The sequence below is a fragment of the Antedon mediterranea genome, chromosome 8 (genome assembly GCF_964355755.1).
Source record: "Antedon mediterranea chromosome 8, ecAntMedi1.1, whole genome shotgun sequence".
NCBI lineage: Eukaryota > Metazoa > Echinodermata > Crinoidea > Comatulida > Antedonidae > Antedon > Antedon mediterranea.
Genome location: NC_092677.1, coordinates 5004971 through 5022778, shown reverse-complemented (window position 1 = coordinate 5022778; position 17808 = coordinate 5004971). Strand labels below are relative to the sequence as shown.

Genomic DNA, 17808 nt, shown 5'->3' with positions numbered 1-17808 from the left:
AGGACGCCAATTTTTTAATTCTTTTCTTGATTTATTCGCCTTTGAGATTAGAGTGATTGCTCCCTGTTTTTGAGTGACTGAAAGGTTACAAGTTTTAAAGCCATATTTCAAAGAACGAAGAAGTAGAGCACCCAGTTTCCCCCAAAAAATATTGAAAAATTCAGACGTAAACCCGTCTGTTCCAGGTGATTTGTTGTTTTTCATTTTATTGAGTGCATTTGTAAGCTCAGCTAAGGTCAATTCACTCTCGAGCTTTTGAGATTCTTCTTCTGAAACTTTTTCGAAGTTCTGGTTGTTTATTAATACGTTTAAATCTATTTGCTCTATATCTTTTTTTTTATATAAAGAACTGTAAAAATGCTCAACTTCCTTTATTATAAGTTTATTGTCCAATATAGTTTTTTTTTCTTCATCTATTAATTCGTCTATTAATTTGTTCGTAAAGTTAGTTTTCTCGAGACCTAAGAAAAATTTGGTTGGCTTTTCAGCCTCTTCTATCCACTTAGCACGAGATCTAATAAATGCCCCCTTTAGCTTTTCGTTTTGAATGTCTTCTAGGCGTGCTTTTTTTTGTTCAATTTCTTTTACTCTTTGTTCTGTGACTGTAATATCTAATGTTTGTTGTGCGAGATCGTTTTCCATCTCTTGTATGTTATTAATTAATTCTTTTTCCACATTACGAATGGCTTTATTTTTTCTTGAACTATATTTTATTGTACCTCCACGAATATTGCAAAGCAACACCTAAAAAATTGTTGGTCATTTATAGTTAGATTTAACTTATTATTCTCTGGGTCTTATGAGTGTAACATAACCTTGGTCATGGAGAAGTGAATTATTAAATTTCCAAAACCCCTTTCCTCTTTCTATACTTTTTAAAATCAAGTGTTATTGTCACTATTGAGTGATCAGACTTATATTTGGTAGGATGTTTGCATTTGACACTAGGTGCAATAAATTGTTTGAGGTCAAAAAGTAATCAAGCCTTGCTTGTTTAAAAGGATTTTTTGATCGCCACGTATAGCGCTTCTCGTTTGGGTTTTTTTTTCCTCCATACGTCACATAGATAGCATAATTTGTTGTACAATTGTTTTAGCTTTAGGATTATTTACATGTCGATAGTTAAATAGGTCTAGATTTTCATTTTGAACTAGATTCCAGTCACCGCAAATCAGAATATAAGGGCTAGTGAATAATTCGATCACTTTTTTAACTTCCTGATAGAAAGGAGGATCATCTTTATTAGGTCCGTAAACATTCATTATTATTAAGTCAATATCTCTCACTCTAATGTTGATCGCGATCCAATTACCATAGTTATCTTTTTTAACATCATTTATGGAGTATTCGAAATTGTTATTTAGCAGAATAGCGACTCCCTTGGAATTTGATTTTCCATAGCTAATAAAACATTTGTGTCCAAAATTGTTGGGCGTAGCATAGAAAGACCATTTTTGCAAATGATTGTTCATACTTTCTGTTATAAATTCCATTTTCCAAAATGCAAAATAACGACATGTAGACTGTCAATTAGGTAAACAAATTTGTGTAAAAATATACCTATATATACCATGATGAATAGTGAGTGTGGTTAAATTCATGGACACAAATTTGGATATGAAAGTTTGAAATACTTTATATCATGGCATTCTGCGCAAAAGCAATTTTTCAGTAGTCCATAGCAAACCAATAGTCCTAAATTTTAGCTTAACTCAACTGAAAGGAACTAGTTGCGTGAAAGTGCCCACGCCAACAGTCAAGCAACCGAACGGAACTGAATTTCACAAAATCACTGTGTGTCTTTCTGTCTGTCTGACGGCCTGTCTGTGTATATTCAGAGACTAGGGGTTACACGGTCTTCAAACTTGGTGGGTAGTGGGAAGAACGAATTTGCGTTCGTTAGGTCTTCAGGCTCAAAGGCCATGATCTCAAAATTTTAAAATTGCTCTGATCAGAAACTTGAGGAAAACAACCCTGAGGATAGGGTGAGTATAAATTTGATATCGTAGAGGTGCACTGAAAGTCATGCAATGACCTTGGGTGTAAAAATCTTGGTGGGTGGATGCAGCTCTGTATAAAAACAATTTTGCATTTGTTAGGTCATCAATCTCAAATTTTAAAACTGCTCCGATTGAACTGAAACTTTCAGAAAAAATTAATTGATGATAGGGTAAATATGAATACGATATTGAGGAGAGCACCACCCAAGGTCATGCAATGTTATAAGTAAAATTGCTCGAATCAACCTGAAATTTGAGTAAAGGAATCCTGAAGATTTAGAGGGAGTAAGATAACTTCTGATTTTCTATTCAATGATATCTTACTTGCTAAAATTTAACCATAAATAAGGAAAATAAGGACATTTGAAAGTCATGACCTTTTGAGCAAAAATGTAAGCTAAAATTTGGAATTCTGACGGTCTTTTTGGTGAAAAGATACAGTATGGTTATACAATTTGTTTTCACTTCACAATTTAAAAGTAGGTGCATCACATAAGCAGAATGAAAATATCATACTGGTATTTATAGCTAGCCGAAACAGTTTTTACCGTTTAAAGACGAAAACAATTATCAATATAGAAAAGTTGATTGAAAGTGAGTGCATCACATAAGCAATATGAAAATATTAATTCTGATATTTATAGGGGGCAGCTTAAATTATTAAAATCGACTTGTTTTTCACATTTTTAACCATTTTAAAAATTATAGGTAATTCATAAATAGGTATTTTAAAATGATGATTGTTATTTTTTATTTACTACATTGCTCACTACAATCACAACTGAACTGAACTTGTTAATTTTATGTTACCTTGAACTGTTAATTTTCCGGAACAACTGTATGCTTTCTGTATTCCTTCAACTTGCACTTCACATTTGTATATTCCTGCATCTTCAGAGACAACATTTTTGACCTCAAAAAACACATTGTACTTTGAATCCAAATATTCACATTGATAGCGTGATGTTGGATCAGGTGACTGCAATGATGTCAGCAGCTTCTTTGCTCCATCTTTATCTTGCTTATACCATTTGATATTGGATATTATAGCAGAATCATCACGCCATGTTAGGAATAACATCAATTTAACATAATTCACACCCTCATTGGTAATAACCTCAGGAATATCCATTCTGATGAGATCTAAAAAAAAATGTCAGGGTAAATAAAAGATGTTTATATTCATTAAAACAGTTTACATTCTGACAATGTACCCTAATAGGACAACTACCACTTATACAACTACCACCCTAAGACAACTACCCATTAGAACTACTCTTCTAGGACAACTAGACCCTATGACAACTACAAATCTAGGGAAATTAGCCCCTAGGACAACTACCACCTAGAACAACTGCCTCTCTAGGACCATTATTCCACATGACAATTAGGCTCTAGGGCAACTACCATCTGGACATCCACACTTCTAGGATACAGTTATAAACTAATCACATAACACCTACCTCTGGTAAGAAGCATGTTCTCTTTCCAATCTTAATTAAAACACCCTTTCACTTTTCGAATATTATTACTCTGTTTATTATTCAAATGATTTTGATAATGATCATGTAAAACTTACTAAACTTCCAAAAGAGAGATTAAATGAATATTTTCTATTCTTCTAAATGAAAAGTTATCAGTTATTTGACATCAAACGAACATCATAGTATTCAAATGTATGTACAATAATTCTACGAATTATCTTTTATATATTTGAATTTTTAAAAACAAAAAAGTGGGCTTAAAATTGTATTCTTGCATGACTACAGACATTCAGATATATAGAAATCCAGGAACATCCAGTTTACCCAGCTGCACCTTATACTATCACTTTGAAGTAGGCTTACATGGTAACTTTTTTCTAGTAGACGTTGACAATCCTGCAGTTGTGGTAGTTGCATACATTGATGTTGGTTTCTTTTCAGATTCTCTTTCAGTAGTACCTCCTGCTGCTGCTGATTGACCAACAGGTATCATTCGATCCACTCCAGACTCTTGAGCTAACAATAATGAAAAAATTCAACGTATAATTCTTCTATAAACAAAACATTTTCATCTGCCTTAATACAGTATTTGACATCACCATTTGTTAGTAAATAAATTGCAGATTATAAATATGCATTTTACACAGAACAAACAAACATTCTATATTATCATAAAGAATAACATTTCATATAAAGAAAAAATTCTACTTTGTGTTTTGTTTTCAAATTCATTAAAAAATCAGTTTTCATTCTGAAAATTTATCCCTAGGACTAGCTCTCTAGGACAATTAGCCCATACAACAACTACCCTCTATGACATCTGCCACCCTAGGACATGGACATCTACCAGCCGGACAACTATCCCTCTAGGACAATTAGAGCCTAGGACAACTACCCTTCTAGAACAATTAACCCCTAGGGCAATTATCCCACAGGACAACTACCATCTAGACAACCACCACCCGGTTAACTACCCCTTGGACAACTACACTCTGGAACAACTATACACCCTAGGACAACTATACACCCTAGGACAACTACCCCTTAGGACAACTACCCCTTAGGACACTTACCCCCTAGGAAAATTAACCCTTAGGACAACTTATACCCATCTATGACAACTACCACCTGGACAACTACCCATTAGATAAAGGTTTGACCTATGAGCTAGCATACGATGTCCATACGTTATTGCTGCTTACCAGATAGGCCTACAAAACTAAACCTACAGTAGTAATAGCTTCTAGGCTTAAAAAGGTTGTGCATTGTTTCCTCTTCTATATAAATTTACGTAAGGGCAAAATTCGGTAAATCGCGCGTTATTTCTAGAATGTTTACTCGATGGTATATAAAGTTGGTTCGTACTTTCGGTACTGATTTTAACCACCTGATGTAACCCTGTTTACTAATTAAATTGAGTTCGATAATTAGTTATTGACGATTAAAACGAATTTAGGTTCAACGATTTGCCCCAAATAGGGGTGTTTTTCGATCGTGGTATACACTGTCTAATGGATGTCCGTCTTGAAAAATACCCGCAGACAATAATACGAGGATGCTTCGCATTTTCCTATCTCCTCCTACGATAATTGTTTTAATGGCTGAAAACCGGTTGAACAGCTCGAGTACAGCATCATAATGTTGAAGACAGGCCGATTTTCTTTAAAAAATACTATTTTCATAGATTTAATATACGTTTATACAAATGTATTGATTTGCGATGAATGGAACATTCCAATCTCTGTTCCACAAGTGTCTATTCCCTCAGGCGTCGTAAAGGCAAGTACTGTATAGGCCTACTCATAACAGAAATTCAATCAATTTTTTTTCAATCTGTGCTGCAGAGGTTGGATATAATTTTTTTTAAACAGATAATGAGCTAGCGTTTTCAGTCGCCGTATATTATGTACAAATCTTTATTATTGCATTTAAACCACCCACAATTAAATCAGTGTCTATTTATTCGTTCCTGTAAACGACATGTATTATTGTACGTACATTTGAAATCACCATTTTTTTAACGCTGAAATTATTATGTATTCGAGAACCATCTGTGGGCACGACCTAGATGGTACGCGAGCGAAGCGAGCGTACCATCTAGTCTATATATAAATTTACGTAAGGGCAAAATTCGGTAAATCGCGCCTTACTTTTAGAATTTTTACTCGATGGTATATAAAGTTGGTTCGTACTTTCGGTACTGATTTTAACCACCTGATGTAACCTTGTTTACTAATTAAATTAAGTTAGATAATTAGTTATTGACGATTAAAACGAATTAGGTTCAACGATTTGCCCCAAATAGGGGTGTTTTCCGATCGTGGTATACACTGTCTAATGGATGTCCATCTTGAAAAATACCCGCCACAAAAATGCGAGGAGGCTTCGCATTTTCCTATCTCCTCCTACGATAATTGTTTTTAATAGCTGAAAACCGGTTGAACAGCTCGAGTACAGTATCATAATGTTGAAGACAGGCCGATTTTCTTTAAAAAATACTATTTTGATAATGATAGATTTAATATACGTTTATGCAAATGTATTGATTTGAAATTAATGGAACATTCCAATCTCTGTTCCACAAGTGTCTATTCCCTCAGGCGTCGTAAAGGCAAGTACTGTATACCCATAACAGAAATTCGATCCATTTTTTTTTTCAATCTGTGCTGCAGAGGAAGGATATAGATTTTTTGTAACGGATAATGAGCTAGCGTTTTCAGTCGCCGTATATTATGTACAAATCTTTATTATTGCAGTTAAACCACCCACGTGACATCATCACCCTTCCCTCACTGGCATGAGTAGCGTTGTAAAGCCAGTAGAGGATAGGCCTACGGTGCATGACATGCCCTAAACGCAGAACAACTTTGGTGGGTAGGGTAGGAACCAACTTAAGTATGAATTGGCTCTAAGAAACAATTGAAAACCAGGCCTACTAATTAAGTTGAGTTAGATAATTTAATATTTATTGACGATTAAATCGAATTTATGATTTTCCCCGAATAGAGGTGGTTTTCACAAATTTTTTTACATTATATAAACATACACGTCGTAGTGATTTATCGTTACATGTACTGTACTATTTCAATCGACTAGGACGGTGATAGTTTCAACAAAGTATTACATAGCAATGTTTTACTGTGTTTAGTGGTATATTATTTGTAAAACATGCGAAGCGAGCGTACCATCTAGTTTTATTATAATTTACCATAAAATGTACATTTAAGACAAAGAATGACTTGGTTTAATGTTTTAAAGTAATATTTACTATGCATTAATTGACAAAACATCAAAAATTGCATCGTGGGGAATTATCTAACAAATTTAAATTTTGAAAAACAAAAAGGGTGGCTACATTCTTGCATGACTAGAGACATTCAGATATATGAAATCCAGGAACATCCAGTTTGCCCAGCTGCACCTTATACTATTACTTTTAAGAAGTCTTACATGGTAACTTTTTTCTAGTCATTTGATCCAATTCAGATTTTTGAGCTAACAATAAACAAATTTAAAGTATAATTTTCTATAAGGTTGTTTTTCAATAAAATACATCAATAAACAAATTAAATCTTCTAAAATAAAAAGAAATAAAATTTCTGTCTAATGAGTTCAACTTACAATTTTCATACATTGAAACACCACAGTGATCACATAAATCAAATACAAATGTGTGTAAGTGGAAAAGTATGCAGTAAATGATGTTAATTAGGCACAACTAATTAGAGTGTGATTAAAATTAAAGAATCAGACTCAATATGGAAGTGGCAAAGCAAGATGCTTGTTTCATATAAATTGATATAATTGATTGCGTTAAAAAATGGTCATTGACCTCTGTCCGGAAAGTGCATCACCAGAATCACTTGAGAATCTCAAAGTAATCAAGACCAAAAATATGTGCACTTTTGACTCTTTCTGGCTGCTATTTAATTAATTTTTTGCTTCACCTTATTTATAGAGGGTGAACCTACTGTAAACAGCGTATGCTGACAATCAAGGGATCAGTTATGATATGTCTGTGTGTATGACAGTGACTGTGTGTACTAGTACACCGGGGTAACCCCCTACTCGTCTCGAAAGATGTACTAGGTTCTTTAAAGTGCACATGAGCCAGATGTGTACACAGGACCTACGGTTAATTTCCCTTATCCAAGAGGACTCGTTCTACCACTAGAACAATGGAGCGAGGCTCGAACCTTTACGGATGTTAATATGGCAGGGTATGACGGTTCCACTGTCTTAACCGCTTATTGGCCACTCACTCACTTCACTGATACAATAAACATCTTTCAAATCTTGAAATAGACATTTATTAAATATCATAAAACTATTTTTCATCTCAACCCCAGTTCATTAAAACTTAAATGTTTAAACTGTTTAATTTCTAGTTGTGGAAAAGGAATAAATGTACAAATAATAATAATTTATATAATAACATAAAATATATAATAATAAGTTATGTTTACTATTTTCCATTGCAAATCACAACATACATCTTGTTAATGAGATATCCACTTGTCCATGTTTATATTTCATTTTAAAATCACTGATGATAACATGTTCTGTTGAGTACTTATTTTAAGTAAACATTTTTTTTATATTTTTTCCCCTGAAAAAGTTGTCTGTCATACCATAAACATTTTTATTAGCCAAATAAATTAAAAAGCAAATGAAAATATCATTTGTAATGAAGTTTATTTAAATACATTATTAACATGTTGACACTCAATCAGTATGATAACTGTTTTCTTATTAAGCTAGTTAATTGAGACTCGGAAACAAAGTATAATATAAATGAAATAAAAAGGTTCATAAATGGCTTATTACCTTCAACTGTTAACTTTCCATAACATTCATATGTTTTCTCTCTTCCATGAACTTTCACTTTACATATGTATATTCCTGCATCTCCATAATTCACCTTTTTAATTTCAAAATATCCAGTGTTGTTATCAATAAATCCACATTGATAGCGTCTCTTTAGACGTGATGTCAGCAGGATGTCTGGTTTATCTCCAAAATGCTTATACCACTCTATGCTGGATATTTTAGCAGCATTATCAAACAATGTTAGGTTTAAAAACAATGTAACAGCAATTCCTTGCTTATATGTATGAACATCCTCAATCTTCATTTCGACAACATCTATATAATAAAAACAAAACAACTAGACAAAGAAAGACAATTCAAAAACTGTCAAAAAAATTTAAGAGGAAGTTGTCTATAAATATCAACCTTTAGGTGGCCAAGTAAAAAAAATAGATTTTCTTTAAAATTTGCACAGTGAAAGAGGTTTGGTTGAAATATAACTATTGTGACATTAAAATGGCTATGAAATACTAGTTGATATTTGTAGTCAACCGCTCTTAAAAATAAAAATCATAGAAATAAAAAAACTTGAAACTTTAATCTGGAGCCTGAAATTGACATGGTAAATTTTGACTAGGGTGGTGTGCCTTAAATTTCATAATTCGGGTCCTTTTTTTAGTAGTGTATTTCAAGAAATAAAGGCCGTTGCCCAGGCAATTATGGAGATAAGTATTTGCACCCTGCCATGAAAATTACAAGTCCTTCTTTAATCATGTTGTTTACCCACTTTAAACCAGACTAAATAAATGTTTCAAGGATGATTTAATATAGATTATTACCTTTAACTATCAGTGTCAACATTCCAGGACAATCATATACTTCCTGTACTCCTGTCACTTGGACTTCACATATGTATTTTCCTGCATCTTTAAATTCAACAACACCGATCTTAAGGTACACCTTGCTCCTCTTCTTATCCACAAATCCACATTCATAGCATGTTGTTGGATCAGGTGACTGCAATGATGTCAGCAGCGCTTGTGCTCCATCTTTAAACTGCTTATACCATGCAATATTGGATATTTTAGCAGAATTGACCAGATTTGGTAGGTAGACTAACTTAAAATCCTTCTGACCATCATAAGCAGTAACATTAGAATCTATAAAGACAATTTTTCAAAACAAAAGCAATGTTAATATGTTTTTATACAAGACTGGGGCGGATCCAGAGGGGGGTCCACGGGTCCGGACCCCCCCCCCTAAATTTTAAGGGTGCCCTTTTTTTAGAGGTTCAATATTTTATTCGTGTGACATATTTGTGTGTATATTAGTATGCACAGAGTAGGCTACACTAACCCCAAAAATAAAAACAGAAATTTATCACAATGAGCGCGATGTTAAGTTATGGCGGCCGATCAAAGAGCATCGTGAGAGGTGGTGACGCGTGATGATCTCTACTTAAACTTCTAAAAATAGATCGTTTCACATACTACAGAGGGCGCATGTAAACTTTTTACGATTCAACTCCGCGTACGTTACCATGCAGGCCATGTCATTGACGCGATTATTTGTCCATTGGTAAACACATTTTTATGTATTATTATTCTGAAAATAATTGAACTGTAAACATAATTCTTTTGAGTATTTGTTTATTTACATATCATTCCATCAGATCAACTATTTTTTATTTCCATTACATCCAACCAAACATGTAAAAAATGTAGTTAAAATATCATACTATCTAGCGCGTCCCCACAAAAAAAATCGGCGGGATCCCGACCGGGATCCCGACGGGATCCCGGTCGGGATCCCGTCGGGATTATTGGTCGGGATTCCCGATCGGGATCCCGGCCGAAATCCCGATTTCGATCGGGATTATTGGGAAAATTCCCGACGGGATCCCGGCCGAAATCCCGTTCCTGATCGGGATTATTGGAAGGAAATCCCAATCGAAATTTTGATCGGGATCCCGATCGGGATCGGGATTATTGGTCGGGATTCCCGGTGGGATCCCGGTCGAAATCCCGTTCGGGATTATTGGGAAAATTCCCGACGGGATCCCGGCCGAAATCCCGTTCCCGATCGGGATTGTTGAAATGAAATCCCAATCGAAATTTTGATCGGGATCCCGATCGGGATCGGGATTATTGATCGGGATTCCCGGTGGGATCCCGGTCGAAATCCCGATCGGGATTATTGGGAAAATTCCCGACGGGATCCCGGCTGAAATCCCGTTCCCGATCGGTATTGTTGGAATGAAATCCCAATCGAAATTTTGATAGGGATATCCCGATCGGGATCGGGATTATTGGTCGGGATTCCCGATGGGATCCCGGTGGTAAGCTTTCCCGGCGGGATCCCGGCCGAAATCCCGATCGGGATTGGGAGGAATTGCTGGCGGGATCCGGTTATTCGGCGGAGATCATTATTACGCGGGATCCGGTCAAAATCCCGAAATTATAAAAATAACTTGATATCACAATATAATTAATAATATTGTGATTCTCGGCTGAAATCGGGGTTATTAGTCGCCTAAAATTCCGGCTGCCCGATCGAAATGGTGGTGGTGGATGGTGGGATTTCGATGGTTTCTGTCGGACGAATGTGTCCAACTGTAACCCGATTGATCCTGGTCGATTAACAGATCACTTGTTTAAAATTCTATCGCGTTGTCAGCGGCAGGATAACAGATTTTCTCTCGTACGGAAACGGTACAGCATAGAGGTAACATAATCCTGACTTAAGAAAAAAAAACAAGTAAGTCAAATCAATTTAACTTCAACGATTTAATTATTAATTCATTTCATTGTTTTGCATGTTTCATTGTTTTATTAATTTCATTTAATTGATTTTGTATTTGTTGTTTCTTATTGCTCGGATCTTATCATTCAGTTTCTTAACAATTTCCTCCCATACATTTTGTTTTTTTGATTCCTCGATATTAAAACAAGCGAAGATATGACCTGAAAATTAAAATAAAAATTGATTTAAAACAATGTTTTTAATTAGATACAATCTACTTAACTTAATAAAAGAAACAAAACTAAGGTCTGATAAATTTCACTGTACTATTTTATATGTTTTGTAGAAAAGGGAGTTGGTAAACATATTGTTTCGTCACACTTAAAATTGTGTTTTGTTCAGCTCAATTGTTTTTATTTCATAAATTATACAACCTATAGTTATATTTAAAAAGTTAGTTAAATCTCAGTCCTCACTTCTCAATGCCTTTCTTTTGTTTTCGGCCAATGGCTGCTTGTTCTTGCCATGGCCGTATACTGTTATTTCTGCACATTCATCCCGGGTGACCACCATTTCAAGGAGAGAGAGTGCCAGCTTCTCCACTGTGGTGCTGAAGCGTTCACAGCTTTTTAATCTGTGAGCGTTGACACGCACTCCCCATTTGGCGTCACCCAAGTATGCCATACCTGTCAAAAGAAATTAATGCTAATAGTTAATGCAGTCGTTACAATTGCAGTTATATCGTTATCGCTGTTCTATTATTTATTAAGTTGTTTTTTATTGTATTGTTAACATTGTTTACACAAATTTGAAGTCTCTTTTTAACGGCAGTACGAGACAGACTGCAACGGAACATGAGATAATTAACAGACATTTTACACTAACATGTTTTTATTGTTTGATTTGCGTACTGCAATCGAGCTGATGAATTAATTGTTATTTCAAAAATTATTTGTTGAGGTATTAGGCTATTGGTTACCCAGCTGATGAATGCAACGTAAGCATTCCTGTATATATTTGCATGTTCTTTCATAATATTATACAGGAGATCCGAACCAACAGTTACCTCCTAACACATAACATAAGGATCGAAACAGTCAATGCATCCTATAGGCTCTATATAAAATTTAATAATTACATGATAATGCATGGTAATAGTCAACAAATATGCATACAAATATAATATTAAGATAATATATCGATGCATTGCCTGTCCTGGGTTTACCCAGTTAATTTGTTTGTTTTTCAGTACAGTGACATCAACAAACAGTAAGTGATCACAAACGTGAATTATTTCTATTTGCAAACCAATTGGTAAAAGGTTTTCGAATCGATTCTAATTGATTACATTGGATAATTAAATTATGGTTCAATGGGTTAATCGATAAAATTGTCTTACCATCACCGTTTTCCTCATCCATGGGAGAATCTTCGGTCATTGAGGATTCTGTAAAATAACAAATACTTTCATTAGATTAAGTTAGGTGGTTGAGTGGTGATGATGATCATTGGCTAATACATTTATTTCAGAAACCAAATAATTTTAAATCACAGAACTGCATCGTTTGTTTAGAATAAAATAAACACATTTATAGTAATATAGGTATATTATAAATAATAATTATGTCATGCTAACTCATTTTTTCCGCCATTGATTTCAATACAAATGATCTAATTAAACCAAAATAAGTGTGTATACATTAAAGTGTGAACAGGTGTTTTATAGTTCTGTCGCTGTATAGATTTTAGGCAAATAATGAATGACAATGGAGAAAAATCACACTCTTATATATTTTAGAAATCCTACCTAAGGCTTCGGTGTTGTCTTGGTTGTCAGGTTTGCGAACGGTTGCAATTGGCGTTTTCATTTCCTAGCATTACACAAAAATAACGTGTATATTCATTAAAGATAGAAAGTTTTGTGATCTTTAAAATAAGAACCATCATGTTAGTGGTTGATTTTTATTCCATTAGTCGTTAATGATAGCTGTGTTATTTTAGTTTAGTGTTATTTATATTTCGTTAGTGTGTATTGATATACAGAAACATACCTTGTACGCTGCTCGAATGCAATTCTTACATTTCATTAATCCATCGATTTTACTATTCATTTTTATTTGCATCAATTCAATATGCTCCAGCTTCGGCGGATGAATAAAAAGAAATTTATATATATATATATATAATACATATAATGATAACGATGATAATAATAATAATTATAATAATAACAATAATAATAGTACTAATACCTTCTCTAAAATTCGAATTTCAAATGAGCTCTGAAACGAAGAAGTAACGTGAATATAAGTATACCGTTTAATGATGATAATGATGGTCTTTTTGTATATTTTTTATCTAATCTGAAAATTAACATTGTATGTACTCAAAATACAAGGCAATGATAGGCATACCTTATCCACAATGGGGAAGTCCAATTGCTTTACTGGAGGGCTCTGAAACGAAGAATAGTAACATATTATTAATGAAGTATAATGGAATTTAATAAGTGTAAATGGGGTAAATATAGAGAATGGATACTGTTTATGCTAGCATTTATTCATTTCTATGAAATACAAGGCAATGATAGGCATACCTTATTCACAATGGGGAAGTCCAATTGCTTTACTGGGGGGCTCTGAAACGAAGAATAGTAACATATTATTAATGAAGTATAATGGAATTTAATAAGTGTAAATGGGGTAAATATAGAGAATGGATACTGTTTATGGTAGCATTTATTCATTTCTATGAAAATACAAGGCAATGATAGGCATACCTTATCCACAATGGGGAAGTCCAATTGCTTTACTGGGGGGCTCTGAAACGAAGAATAGTAACATATTATTAATGAAGTATAATGGAATTTAATTAATTTGTAAATGGGGTATATATAGAGAATGGATACTGTTTATGGTACCATACCTTCTCCACAATGGGGAAGTCCAATTGATTTACTGGGGGGCTCTGAAAAACGAAGAATAGCAACATATTATTAATGAAGTACAATGGGGTAAATAGAGTGAATGTATGAATGGAACCATTTATGATAGGCATCCATCTCCAAAAAATGTACAGTACAGTACAGTTACCATTTGTCTATTGTCTATACTGTACTTCTGTTTTTATTACCTCTTTCAACAAGGAAAGGGTCATTCGTGCATTTTTCCTTCGTCTAACCTCTTCTAAAATTTGCTTTCGCTTTCTCTCTTGTTTCTTTTTCTCGGATGCCTGAAACATATACATATAGGCCTATAAATAACTAAATAGTACTGTTTACTATTGTTATCATAATTTACCGAGGTTGTTTTATATATTGTCTGAAACATCTCAAATTTATATTTTTTTTTATAAAATAATTCTGTTATGATTATGAGGGAGTACTGAATGGCAATATAAAGTTAAATACAGGCCTGCTAACCTCTTCATCAACGGATATCCGTTCCTCATACTGTTCACCACTCTATAAAATCAATTAGCACTACGGATTTAATCCAATTATGTGAATCATAAATTAATTATGCTACATATGTAATAATAATACGTTATTTCATTGGCAATTTGGCCTATTTTCTATAATAATGTTCTGACCGAAAGTAGGATAGGCCTACTATAAAATGAAGCGTACGTGCACAGACAGCCAGTTAGGCAAGCTTAGGGCGGCCAGCCAACTCATAATGTTAATAAACTATTTCTTGTGTATGTTAGTACCTCTTAAATGGTTGATTGTCATTTATTTTTTTTTTTTGCCTACACGAAACATTAATAACATTCAAGAGTAGTATTGGGAGTGTTGAATGTAGGTGCCTATTATTTTGCAATCACCGATTACCTCGAGGTCATTGAACTCCGCCGTCGCGCTGCTAGTAGGCCTAGTCTTTTCGCCGGTCTGAAAAAAAACCCCACATTACGTTAATAATAAACGTGACATGACTCATACACATAATTATTATAATTATGATAAGGATGTTAATGGTGATACATGACTAACCCCCTTATTGTTTTGTCATTTTATTTTTAATTTATTTATTTTTATTTTTTGAAGATAGGCGTTGACTTTGTATACATAGCTTAGTATTGGATAAATTAGGTCACATGATTTTTATTGTCGCCAATGGACCGGCAAATATAGGCATCAGATTATGACGCGGGTGGAGCTACAGCCAATGACGAGCTTCAAAGTGTTCACCAATGAGTGAGACGCTATCATACTACTAAATTTGTATTATATTATTCTAGGCATCTTACAGGTCGTTAATACGAAGTATTAGTAGTACAACTGCGCTTAATGACAGACCCTATTTAAAGTACAAAACGTACCTTCTTCCATCTTTCTTCTACCAACACAGAACGAACAAGCCGTCCAAATTCTTTGCCAGCCAAAATTTCTCCAAGTTCGGTCTTCATTGATTCATCTAAATTAAAAATCATTAAACTATAAGCCCTAGGCCTATAGGCTAGGCTATCCTATAGGCCTAGGCCTGTGGTATTATATATAGGCCTTAATATACCAACCATACCCAAACATGTCTAATTTTAGATTTTCTTTTTTCTTTTCTTTCTTCCTGGGCCTAGGCTAGTCAGACAAATAATTTATCCACTCCCCTAAAAAAAATAAAATAGCCTAGGCTAGGCTAGGCCTATAGGCCCCTCAATAACCTTTAATTAGGTAGGCCGTGGCTACATTTGGATAAGTTAAAAATATAGGTAGGCCTAGGCTTAGGCCTAGGCCTAGCCTATATTTGAAAATAAAATAGGCCCCTTGTATGCATATTTTGGCCTATAATAATATAGGCCTAATAATATTTATTATAGGCCTACTAGGCCTTAGGCCTAGAACAAGTTGTCAAATATAAGACAGCACACAAACAATCTTTTTATAGTACTGTATACAAATATTGCACATACATTAAAATAAAATTTATATTACACCTTATGGATAGTGTTTTAAAAAAACATATATTTTTTAATTTATACAGTTTTTCATGTAGGCCAATAGTGATGAAGTGAGGCATATTAAATAGGCTAGTTTGTCAGCATGTAGCATAGTCCTAGCTAGAGGTCTAATATAGGCCTAAACTAAGGTAAGGGGCCTACAAGTTCTTGTAAAAAAAAAAACGGATGGGAGGCGTAGGGCCTACCTTCGATTCGTCCAATGATTCCCCTCTGCTTCCCAAATCCGGGACATTTTGCAGTCACCTTTTGTCCAACTTGATAATGATTACATATCGGTTCAACTATTGCTTTTTGTTTTAAAACATTGCCCGTAACCGGGACGTCATTATACCAAATGATTAGAATTACTTTTCCAGTCATTTTGAATTAATTAATATTGGCGGTTGAAATTCAAACTACTGGTGGTTGTCGAGTCGTCGACTGCGGAGGAATAATTATAATTAATCAGATATTAATTAATTGTTCCCCGGATGATGATGCCGGCGCAACAAAATATTGATTTAAAATGTAATGTAAAATGACTTTATAGGTTTTGCAGTTTGTTGCAATATAGGCCACACCTAAGAAAAATTCTTAAAATCATTACGATGTTATACAGAATGTGAAGAGCAACTATTTTACCGTCACTTTTTCATTCTGTACATCTTTGAATACGTAGTAAAAAGTTCAAAAACAATAGTAATTAACCGCGGAACAATAGGCCTATTGACAACAAATCATTAACGTGTTAATGCAACAGGTTAAAATAGAACCTGACTGATTAAAAAAACGGCAAGTCTTTTGACGTTATGAGCGTATATGATGGCGTTTTTAAAGTAAAAACATTTTTATACCGAAACTTCAATATTCAGCGACTTAACAGTTAGCAATTACAATAGTAAGTACACCTTTTCAGTATTTTTATCACATCGTAAAACATGAAATCAAACAAAAATTAGTTCAAGTTATAACATGAGGTATGTGCGTGTCACTGAAGCGCGCATGCAGTAAACGCGCACCGCTAATTACAGGTAATAGGCGAACACAGTGGTAGTTCTGTAGGCCTTAATAATATTAATAAATATGCATATGTGTATGCCTACAAAGTATTACTAACAAACAATTAATAATTAGACCTAATAGGCTACGAGTGGAAAAAAAATAGACCTAATTAATACTATAGGCCTATCTAATATATAGGCTAAATTAATATTAGTTAATATTATTAGGCCAGTCTTACGTAGTTACGAGTCTATGTATGTCGTTTATATATTATAAACCATACAATATTATTATAATAATAATAATAATAATAATAATAATACTAATAATAATAATAATAATATTATTATTAGCCTGCAAAACACTAGGACGATAATGATCGTATAATATAATCGGCGATACAATATTATTAAAAGCAATTCTTTCTATTAAAAAAATAAATAATCACAGTTTTTTCATAAATAAATAAATGTAGTGTAGTGTAAAATATACTTTATTTCTTAGACAATTCAGTCTTCATACAACAAGTATATTAAATAATCTGTTTTAATGCAAGTGTCGGAATTTTGTGATTGTACTTTGATTTAGGAATGTCCGATACCACAGAGAGTTCACTCCCCAGTAGTGACGGCGGACTCCGTACACCAGTGAAACGACGGAAAAGACATTCAAGACACTACGGTTTCAATCCACGTAGGGCTCGATATGCTGCACGAAAGATTGCAAAAATGTCATCCGCATCTACTACAATACGGACTCAAATTTTTTATGATTCAGATTCTTCTCTTGACATCTCTTCTACTTCTAGTGATACCACCACTCCGAGTCTGTGTCAC

At 34.0% G+C, this 17808-nt stretch overlaps 1 protein-coding gene and 1 long non-coding RNA gene across 2 annotated transcripts in view; both read right to left on the bottom strand.

Annotated features, from left to right (window-relative positions):
• LOC140057178 (uncharacterized) overlaps positions 1 to 17808 on the bottom strand; it is a 72751-nt gene that overhangs the window by 15142 nt on the left and 39801 nt on the right. The window contains exons 12-15 of the mRNA XM_072102734.1: positions 9133 to 9453; positions 8312 to 8629; positions 3848 to 4000; positions 2811 to 3143 (exon numbers count right to left, since the gene is read on the bottom strand). Of these exons, the coding sequence (XP_071958835.1) occupies positions 2811 to 3143; positions 3848 to 4000; positions 8312 to 8629; positions 9133 to 9453 (1125 nt within the window). The remainder of the gene's footprint in view (positions 1 to 2810; positions 3144 to 3847; positions 4001 to 8311; positions 8630 to 9132; positions 9454 to 17808) is intronic.
• Positions 14457 to 16189, bottom strand: LOC140057252 (uncharacterized). The gene is made up of 3 exons (XR_011846895.1): positions 16177 to 16189; positions 15356 to 15450; positions 14457 to 14498 (listed from the first exon to the last, which is right to left on the bottom strand). It is a non-coding gene; the product is annotated as an uncharacterized lncRNA (long non-coding RNA).